At 53.3% G+C, this 10,163-nt stretch overlaps 1 protein-coding gene across 1 annotated transcript; it reads left to right on the forward strand.

Moving 5' to 3' along the window:
• Positions 1-2,024: 2,024 nt before the first annotated feature.
• Positions 2,025-9,739, forward strand: BCL6 (B-cell CLL/lymphoma 6). The gene is made up of 9 exons (XM_010178553.1): positions 2,025-2,065; positions 3,083-3,250; positions 3,839-4,060; positions 4,199-5,182; positions 5,700-5,881; positions 6,972-7,139; positions 7,932-8,062; positions 8,415-8,552; positions 9,505-9,739. Exons 2-9 carry the CDS (start codon positions 3,090-3,092, stop codon positions 9,646-9,648), a joined length of 2,130 nt encoding a protein of 709 aa, XP_010176855.1. The 5' UTR covers positions 2,025-2,065; positions 3,083-3,089; the 3' UTR covers positions 9,649-9,739.
• Positions 9,740-10,163: the final 424 nt, after the last annotated feature.

Here is a 10,163-nt window from a genome sequence, read left to right on the forward strand (position 1 = left end):
CAGTGGCAGTCCCATGCGGTCATCCCCGAAATGGGCCCCGTGCCTGGCCCAGACCTTCTGCTCTGGGCACGGCGTGCAGCCCGAGTGCTGCCGGAGAGCCCACGCCTGCAAGGTACCGGGCAGGAAAACTGGAGAGGGGGGTGGCTTGGGGTGATGCTCTGGCCTCTGCTAAGCCTGGAGGAGCCTTGCAGGGGGTCCATGCTTGGCCGTGGTGGTCTTCTCTGCTTCCCCATTGCTGGTCTGTGGTCAGAGCATCCTCCTGTGCTGGTGCGGTGCAGAGGCCGAGGGGGACAGGGTTAACCCAGCTCTGCACAGTCAGGGGAAGGGAGGTCCCTTTCCCTTTTTGGCACCCACATCCTGCATCCCTGCTGCTTGGGCTGCACCTGCCCGGCTCCCGGGGCATGCGTGTTGCGTTTACCTCATGGGAGGGGTAAATTGGGAGGGTGAGGAAGGGGCTGTGCTGAGGTCCAACTCTCGGTGAGGTGCTGGGTGTCTCCTCAGCACTGTGGGTAAGGGAATTTGGTGACAGCAGCAGCTCCTCACGTGATGCTTGTGAGTGCAGAGTTCATCTGTTTGTAACTGCGTTGGTTTATGGATGGGTCACCTCCCTGTGTCCGTGACACCGGGCTGGGACCCCAGCGGCCCTGGCCAAGGTCGGGGTGCCAGCCAGCTGCTGCAGATGCATACATCTGCCCATAGGAACACAGGGATGCGTGCTGAGCTCCTCAGAGAGCCGTCGCGAGTCCCTTGGCTTGCGATAGACGGTAGCGAGCGGCTGGCAGCGAGTCTGTACAGAAAGGTCAGAGTCTGCAGGATTTGGGAAATGAGTCACTTTTTTGTGTGCGCATAAAGTTTTAAGCCAGCCAGGCTCAGAGCGGCTCTGAAGATTAGCATTTGATGGCTGTGAGACACCCCTCAGGGTTCTGCATCTAATACCTAGCCTTAAATCTCACCTCTTCATCCCATCTCAGTGTCTCTGGGGTCATGAAGCCTGAGCTCCAGATCCATCTGCTGCAAGGGAGAGGGAAGGGGATGCTTGTCCTCACCAGGTTGGGTGTGCTCTCTGCAAGCACTGCCCATCTTGCTGTCTCCATCCGGTTTTGAGGAGTTGGTCCTCCAAATAGCATGATAAAGGTGTTGGGGTTTGGTGGTTCACTTATTTATTGCACTTCTCTCTGCCTGGGAACATTCTTCCTGTGTTGGTGCCAGGTCAATTGCCTTTGTTGGTTTTTAAGTAAATTTGGGAGTAACAGTGTAAGTTCTGGATTGCAGTGAACTCCTGGGTTTCCTTGCATGTTGCCTGTGAAGCTGGCAGCCAGAGACAAAGCTTGTGTTTTTGGGGGAAGGCTTTTCCAGCAGCCAGAGGAAGACATTTGTTCTGGGTCCTCCTCCGTCTCCTCCACCGGCTTCCTGGCCAAGTCACTTTGGCACTTGACGCCCATATCCTCCCAAATCTGTCCTGCAGTCCTGTCCCAGGGCGTTTTCACCAGTGGCTGGAGCACATGGGTATTTGGAAGAGGGCAGTAGCTGGTCTGGAGGCCTGGATTCAGGCTCTTTCCAGGTTTCGGAGCAGAGCAGCAGTGGGTGTTTGTGTGTAAGCCATACCTATTAACAAGGTGCTGGGAATATGGCATTGGTCTTGCATGTGGCACCGGCCGGGAATTCAGTCTTGGCAGAGGAAGATTTATCTCCAAAAGAAGTGGTGAGAAAATTCTCGCTTGACTTCCCTTCCCCGCCTGTCTTTAAGTTCCTGAGTCATGGAAATGAAAATCTCCTTGGCATACGCCCATGGTTTGGGCTGGAGGGTGTGGAAGAAGCTATGATTGGACTCTCAAAACCTGTGGTTGTGATAAGAACATACTGTACCGGAAGAAACAAATGTTAACCTTACTGGAGAGTAGAAGGTTTGTTATCTCTAGCTTTTATCCAACTAATACTCGAGCGAAACAGCAGCCTTGTGTCCTGCCGTGGCCAATTTGTAATCACCAGCTAATGTGGCGTTTGTTTTCTTGTGTTTCATTTGTAGGTTTGAAAGCAACTTTTGGACTGTGAATTGAGGCATTGGGTATGTAAATTTAAATTTTGTGCTTCCCCTCCTAACCCCCCTCCTTCCCTTTACCATGTTGAATGAAATGTTTCATTAGGCCCAGCTGGAATTTGTCTTTGGGAGAGCAGCTGCTCTGTAGAAAATATGTTCAGATGCTGCTGGGGAAGGAGGAGGAGTCGGGGTTGTGGGAAGGAGTTGATCATGGAGGAATTTGATGCTGAAGATGCGCTTTCCAGCCCAAACTTCAGGCACAGGGAGATGTGGGCTGTCCTGGGTGCTGGTTGGGAAGACACCTCTGAGATGGGTCAGCGGGTGTTGTGTTGGGGGAGGCTTCGTGTTCCTCGATGAACCCAAGCCTTGCTCACTGAGAGAGACTGAGCTGCAGTGTGGGTAGCAGCCCAGCAGGTTGGATGGGTTCTGCTCCTCATTGCCGCCACCGATTTGTTGGGAAACAATGGACAGGTCTTCTCCAGGATGGCTGCCACTTGGTGGGTGAGGGTTTGTGCTCCACCGTGGGCTGGATGTTCCAGGTGTTGAAACCCTTCAGCTTCAGCTGGGGACTTTCAAGGCTTGTTTTGATCCCCATGGCTAGATTTGCAGCCAGCCAGTAGACAGATGAGAGGGATGACTCCCAAGGAAGATCTGAAGCTGTGCTGGGAACTTTGTGGGGATGAACCTGAGCAGTGGTGGGAGGAGTGGGCTGGGGTGGAGCCACCATGGGCGAGGCATGAAGAAAGAGGAGCCAGCTGGCTAATCCACAGAAGGGTCTGCTCGCCTTTGCCCGCCAGCTTCTGGGAGGGACTGGGACATGCCAGGTCTTGCTGCTGGCCAGGAGACCTCACCAGGCAGCCTGGCAGGCATTTGGCATGGTGCAGGGCTGTTTGATCTGGGACCAAGGAGCTGGTACTGTCCCTACCAACAGCAGTTGGCCATCTGAGCTCATCCCAGAGCAGCAGCTGTCCCTTCACTGGGTTTAGGGTACTTTCCTGGCTGTTTCCCCATGCCCATCCTCCTCCCGCTTCTGTTTTGAAGCAGACTCAAGATGGCCTCGCCGGCAGACAGCTGCATCCAGTTCACCCGCCACGCGAGCGATGTCCTCCTCAACCTCAACCGCCTTAGAAGCCGGGACATCCTGACCGACGTCGTCATCATCGTCAACCGGGAGCAGTTCAGAGCACACAAAACGGTCCTGATGGCCTGCAGGTGAGGGCAGGGTCCCCTCTCTGGTCCCTTCCCTGCTCCCTCTGCCTTCAGCCACCAGCGACACTGCTGCAGCCCCTAGGAGGCTCATGGGGTTTATAGGGAAACTGAGGCAGATGCCTTTCAGGGTCACCTGCCGTCAAGGTATAAAGATTTGAAAAAGCCAAGGTTTGACTATTAAGACATCTTAAACACGTTTTGCCAACGTTTCCTTTTTTTTTTCCCCTCTGTTAAAGAGCGTGGATGCCCCAAGAGGCTTCTGAAAGCAATGAGTCACAGTGGGAAGGGGGTGGTGGTAAGAACAACAACAACAAAAAAGGGGGAATTTCTAAATAGAGGCAGTGGGGAGTTGTTGAGCAGGTGAGATGTAAAAGCAGGCTGTTCCAGTTGGGAAAAGTGCAGTGCAGAAGACGCTTACTAAGCTGAGAAACCAAGCTTGATAATAAGGGGGAAGCTCAGGGAATTCTGTAATTGCCTCCTCCTCCCTTCCCATTCACAAACCCCTCTGTCCTAAGGGATTTCAGACAAATTCTGCTTTCTCCCTCTGAATTGTCATAACACTCCTCTTTTTCTCCTGTCTCCTCTCTGCAGTGGCCTCTTCTACAGCATCTTCACTGATCAGCTCAAGTGCAACTTGAATGTCATCAACCTGGACCCCGAAATTAACCCCGAGGGGTTTTGCATCCTCTTGGATTTCATGTACACGTCCCGCCTGAATTTGAGGGAGAACAATATCATGGCTGTGATGGCCACAGCGCTGTACCTGCAGATGGAGCACGTGGTTGATACTTGCCGAAGGTTTGTCAAGTCTAGGTGAGCGCTGTGAGTAAATTTTGGAGAGCCTGGGCTGGTGTGTTTGGGTGGGAGGGGGGAGAACTGACAAAGTTACCTGCAAATTTGACCTCCTGGGCTGAAAATGACTGCGTCTCCCTCCTTTTTGCCTGGTTCCAGTGAAGCGGAGATGGTGTCTGCAGTGAAGACCCCGAGGGAGGAGTTTCTGGCTGGACGGATGCTGAGCCACCCGGAGGTGATGGCTTATAGAGGCAGAGATGTCTCGGAGAATGGCATGCCTCTCCAAAACGGGTCCCTCTGCAATGGGAGGGCCTTTGCACCTGGCTTGATCAACAGTTTGTCTGGATCCCCCATTTCCTACCACGGATACAGCCCTCTCCCCCTAAACAGCTTCCTGGTGGATGATGAGTTGCGGGAGATGAGGATGCCTCTCTCTGAACTCTCGAGGGCAGGTGCCTTCCCCAAGGAGAGGATCCTGCCGTGCGACAGCTCCAGGACCATCCCCACCGAGTACATGAGAACCATCACTGACATCTCGGCCAACATGTGCCACGCTACCATCTACGCTCCAAAAGAAGGTGCTGCTGAAGAAGCCAGGAGCGACATGCACTACAGCGTAGCCTCTGGCCCCAAACCTGTCGTCCCTTCGATCCGGAACAACCCCTATTTCTCTTGTGACAAAGTGGCCAAAGAGGAGGAGCGGACCTCTTCCGAGGATGAGATCAGCCAGCACTTTGAGCCCACCAACACTCCCCTGGACCGCAAGGGACTCATCAGCCCCCAGAGCCCCCAGAAGTCTGACTGCCAGCCCAACTCGCCAACCGAGTCCAGCAGCAGCAAGAACGCCCGCATCGGTCAGAGCTCTGGCTCCCTCTTCACCAAGAGCCCCACAGACCCCAAAGCCTGCAACTGGAAGAAGTACAAGTTTATCGTCCTCAACTCGCTCAATCAGAGCTCCAAGCAAGACAGCGCTGACCAGAACGAGATGGGAACCCTCTCTCCTCGCACCTACATGCCCATGTCCACTTGCCAGCAGTCCATGGAGCCAGAGCATCTCAACGTGCAATCTCCCACCAAGATGAGTGCGAATGGAGAAGACTCTACTATCCCACAAGCGAGCAGACTCAACAATATCGTTAACAGGTGAGAAGATTTCCCCCCACCACAGGAGATGGGACCCCCTGCATTGTTGGTGAGGGTTTGGAAGGGTGGGATGTAGCCGTAGCATTGGGCTTGGGGTGTCCAACTGTGAGCAGGTGGAAGCCTCTACGTTTGGTGGAGCACTGCCAGTGACATGGGCTGGATGCATTGCATCAGGGAAGATTGGATCAGGAAGCCCTGGCTCACATTGGTGACTCTGGATGGTTTCTGGAGCCTGGATTTGCCCAGCCTGGTTTTCACCAGACTCCTTGTGCCTCGAGCTTTTGGAAAGGCCAGGCTCCCAGGGAAGAGTCCTCTGGATTGGGATGTTCCTGGAGAGCTTTGAGGTTGGTTGGTTGAAGGACTGAGGCTCAAGGACCTGTTGTTGATCAGGGCTGTGCTGTGCATCTCACCACAAACATGTCCCCATAAAACGTGGCTGTCTCTTCTGTCTAGAAGGGTGGAGACAAGGGCCTGGTAGCTCCTCCTCACAGCTGTGTGCGTTGCTGTCCTTGCACAGGTCCCGGGACGGGTCCCCTCGGAGCAGCGAAGGGCAGTCCCCGCTGTACATGCACTCATCCAAGTGCAGCTCCTGTGGCTGCCAGTCCCCACAACACGCTGAGATGTGCCTTCATACCCCCGGCTCGAACTTCGGAGAGGAGATGGGGGAAACCCAGTCTGAATACTCTGACTCCAGCTGCGGTGAGTCTTTGCATCCTTGGTCCCCTTTTTCAACCAGCAGGCAAGGGAGCTGTACAGGACCAGTCCAACCAGTGCCCTGTGTCCATATGACTCGTCCCTGATGCTGGTGGATCCCAAGGTGCTTTAAGTCCCCTCTTAACTGGCAGACCAGCTGTGTGTGTGCATGTGAGGGACACATGAATGTGAGAATTGCTTCCTTCCTCCCCTTCCCCAGCACTGTCCAGATACCTTGTGCATGGAGTTAATCACCTGCTCCAAACTTGGCAGCCGAGGACAGGAAACAAGGCGCACCCCACCCCACCAAAACCATGGGAGAACAAGCTTGACAAATGTAATGACACTAATGGGGATTGGGCAAGGCGGTGTGTCTCATGCATCTGTCATGGTAATCTTCACGATCAGGGAGCCCGGTGCACACATCTGGAGAAATCCAGATAATGAAGCTCGCAATCTTGTTGCAAAACTCCAGGAGCCCAGAGCCGAGTATCTGTGCACCCATCTGCCTGCAGCGCAGGGAGGGGGAATGCAGAGCCCTCACGTGTGGCGTGGGCAGAAATCCACGGAGGAGCCCCACTGTGGTGATGCTCAGAGCTGCAAACAGCATTTAAGAGTTAGGGACCCTCCTGCTGGGAGGACCTGCTTTGCGTTTCAGATGATGATGGGCTTCCCATGCTCAGGGAAGACATGGGATGTAATATCTAAAGGTTTTAAGACCTCAAAATGTGGTGGAGTTGCTCCAGAGCTGAGCATCTGTCCTTCCGACGGCGCCTGATACCTTGGGTGCATTTGTGGACCTCTCTGAAAGGTGTCCAGGTTAGACGCTGGCTTCTTGGAAGCCGCTTGTGTTGCACTGAAGGAGATAGGGTTTGTGATGACTTTGCTCTCCCAAGCCTTGCATGTTGTTGCTGTGTGCACAGGGAGGTCAGGAAGTGATGGCACAGCGCAAGCACCACTGACCACAAACATCTGCGTTCAGTTTCTTGCTCCAGCACTTGCTGCCCCTCTCCACCATCCCAAACCCATCCCGTAGCCCACTGAGGAGCTGGCCCACACATTGCCCATCTCATTGCCCTTCTTTCTGCCCCCACAGAGAACGGAGCCTTCTTCTGCAACGAGTGCGACTGCCGGTTCTCCGAGGAGGCCTCTCTCAAGAGACACTCTCTTCAAGTCCACAGTGACAAGCCCTACAAGTGCGACCGCTGCCAGGCCTCCTTCCGCTACAAGGGGAACCTTGCCAGCCACAAAACTGTCCACACAGGTACAGTGTTGGCCGTGGAGACAACCTACTGGGGAGGCTGTGGGTATGTGGGCGTTTATGGCTGGGTTTGTGTCACAAAACTGTCCCTGATGGGAAGAGCAAGGTGCTTCTCTTGGCAATGCCAAGGAGTAGAGGTGGCCTCACAGCAGGGATGGAGCTCAAGTTCCTTTGCACTGAAGCACTGGGAACTACTGTTCCTAAAGGTGTCTTGCAAAATGCATGGCTGGAAGAGATGCATGGCCTCCAGGTTACTTAAAATTTTTTTAAAAAGTGTAAAAAATAATCAAAATAACATTTAAGGAGAAGTCTAGGGGTTTTTTCCCCTACATCCTAGAAATTCCCATTGTATGTAGCTTGGCAGAAACTGTGCTGCTGGGAAAACGTGTGAGCGGATGGACTCTCTGTATCAGCACAAAGAAAGCTGAGAAAAGAAGGGGATATTAAGGGTTTAGTCATTTGCTGACAAACCTGGGGATTTTTTCCCATGCTTTTATTAGTGCTTAACATGTCAACAGCCAGTTTGCTGGCTGGGGAAGGGAAGTCTGTGCTGATGACTAGATGCTGCTGCACTGTGTAAGGAATAAAGTCCACCAGCAGCCTCAGCTGAGCTCCAGGGAGGCTGCACAGGTGAATGAGACATCTCCAAATGGGACAGGAGTTGGGGATAGTGCTTCATGCCGTGGGGCCTGGCATCTGAAGAGACTTAGCTTCGGGCTTTGGGGGGCACTGTGGACACTGGGGGCTGAGCACACCTCTACTTAATCCCTCACCTGTTCATTTTGGGCTCTGCAGGAGAAAAGCCGTACCGCTGCAACATCTGTGGGGCGCAGTTCAACCGGCCAGCCAACCTGAAAACCCACACACGCATCCACTCCGGAGAGAAACCCTACAAGTGCGAGACCTGCGGGGCCAGATTTGTCCAGGTGCAGTTGGCCTCTGGGGCTGGCAGTGCCTGGGGAGGTGGTGGGACCTTCTCCCCCAGACCAGTGATGCCTCCTGGCAGTGAGGAGGCCGATGGGCCATGCTCAGCTGTCCTGGGCAGCTCTTCCCATGATGTTGCGGGATAAATAGGGGCCTTATGGTCAGTGTGGGCAAGTTTGGCTCATAAGGAAGAATAATTGCTGGTTTTAGCTCCTCTATTCCATTTGCTGTTGAGGATTGGAGATACCAGACCCCAGACAGGTGTGGGGCTAGAGCCCAATAGATCCAGGACCTCACTCCCGGTGGGATGCCCTTGTCCCTGGGGCTGTCCTCACCCAGAGCTGCTCTCTCTAGGTGGCCCATCTCCGTGCTCACGTCCTCATTCACACCGGGGAGAAGCCGTACCCCTGTGAGATCTGCGGCACGCGCTTCCGGCACCTGCAGACCCTCAAAAGTCACCTCCGAATCCACACGGGAGAGAAACCCTATCATGTGAGTCACCCTGCTGCTTTTTGGAGGGGCTCTCAGCCAGGGCTGGGGGAGGATGCTGCCAAACTCAGGGAGCTGGGGAAACACCAGGGCATCCATGTGGGCTGCTTGCAGCACCCCAGTTCCCTTTGCAAGCCTCAGGAGTCCCCACGCCAAGGTCACGTCCTTGCTCCTCGTGCCCCTGTCATGCAGTAGCTGATGCCGACATGGTATTTTGTCGTGAGTGGCTGCGTTGGAAACGCTGACGTACAGCCCAGGCTGGGTACATCTTAGCTGCTCTTCTTTTCTTCCACCCCATTTAGGAAGGTCACACTTCTCCAAATAGCTGTGGCTTCAGTTACAGCCTCCTGCTGTGTGCAGGGATGGGGGAATGGGGCAGGCAGCCTGGCTGGGGGTTCCCTGTGCTGGTGGTATTCGCACTGAGCAAACAGCCCTGGGGGCTCCCAGCTCTTTGACGAGGCTTTTTTGGCTTTCCCCATCTGCTGGAGAGGGAATCAGAGCAGGGGTTATCATCCGAACATCCCTCTGGAGCTATTCAGCTTGGCAAGGGTGAAAATCAGCTCCTGAAATAGCCCTGTAGCTGGTTTGAGCATCTAGATAAGGAGCTTGGCGCTACATCCAACAGAGCCAAGGTCCCCTCCTGAGGTATCTCAGCCTTTGTACATCCCATAACTGAAATGTGCTGCCGAAAATCCGGGATGGGGTTCCACACCCTGGGAATGGTGCCCATGCTGCAGGAACAGAGCGACAGGGCATAGGGACAAAGTTTAGGGGCTCAAAGAGGGGCTGCTTCAGCTTCCTCACTCCTGCTCCCACTGCATCCCCACTGTCAACCAGTATAAGGGGTGCAGCATCATGGGGTAACTGGGATGAGGGACCCCTGCTTTGAAGGGTTAGGCATGCATCCCGTACCATCATGTTTCACACCCTCGGTACTTGCCTCTCGCCCCCGCAGTGTGAGAAGTGCAACCTGCATTTTCGTCACAAAAGCCAGCTGCGGCTTCACCTGCGGCAGAAGCACGGGGCCATCACCAACACCAAGGTGCAGTACCGCATCTCCGGGAGCGAGGGGCCGCCGGAGCTCCCCAAGGCCTGCTGAAGGATTTCCCACAAGGAGGTCATCTCGGGGTATGGGGGGGAAGAAGCTGTCCAAAGGATATTTACTTGCAACACTTTAAAAGGAAAAAAAAATATAAGGAAAAAAAAAATTCATCACATGATGGAGTGCCTCTAAACCCATAGTGCAGATAGGTGGAAAAAACATTAGAAATTAAAAAAAAAAATTACAAATACACGGGTTTTATTTTTCCCAGTTATGTGAAACAAAAAGCAAAGTAAAATTATTCAGATCGTATTGTATATAAAACATTAAAAAAATAAAAATAGTCATTTTAAATGTCTGTGCAGTGGAGTGTTGATAAACTCTGGAGTCTAACCTTCACAGCCTTTGCCGTTTGAAGATGAGGAATGTAATGTTGATTTATGGGAACAGATTTTTTCTTTTGTATGCAAAATGTGTGTTCTTTTAAAGAGAAAAGTATGCTATTAAAGAGAGGGCTTTAACTTTTTTAACCAAAGGTGAAGGAATCTATGGCAGAGTTGTAAATATATATA

This window comes from Mesitornis unicolor, unplaced genomic scaffold, assembly GCF_000695765.1.
Source record: "Mesitornis unicolor isolate BGI_N332 unplaced genomic scaffold, ASM69576v1 scaffold9122, whole genome shotgun sequence".
NCBI lineage: Eukaryota > Metazoa > Chordata > Aves > Mesitornithiformes > Mesitornithidae > Mesitornis > Mesitornis unicolor.

Coding starts and splice junctions, on each gene's coding strand:
- BCL6 (XM_010178553.1), top strand. CDS start 3,090: ATGGCCTCGCCGGCAGACAGCTGCATCCAGTTCACCCGCCACGCGAGC. Junction 5,183..5,699: donor CTCAACAATATCGTTAACAG/GTGAGAAGATTT, acceptor GTCCTTGCACAG/GTCCCGGGACGGGTCCCCTC. Junction 7,140..7,931: donor CCACAAAACTGTCCACACAG/GTACAGTGTTGG, acceptor TGGGCTCTGCAG/GAGAAAAGCCGTACCGCTGC.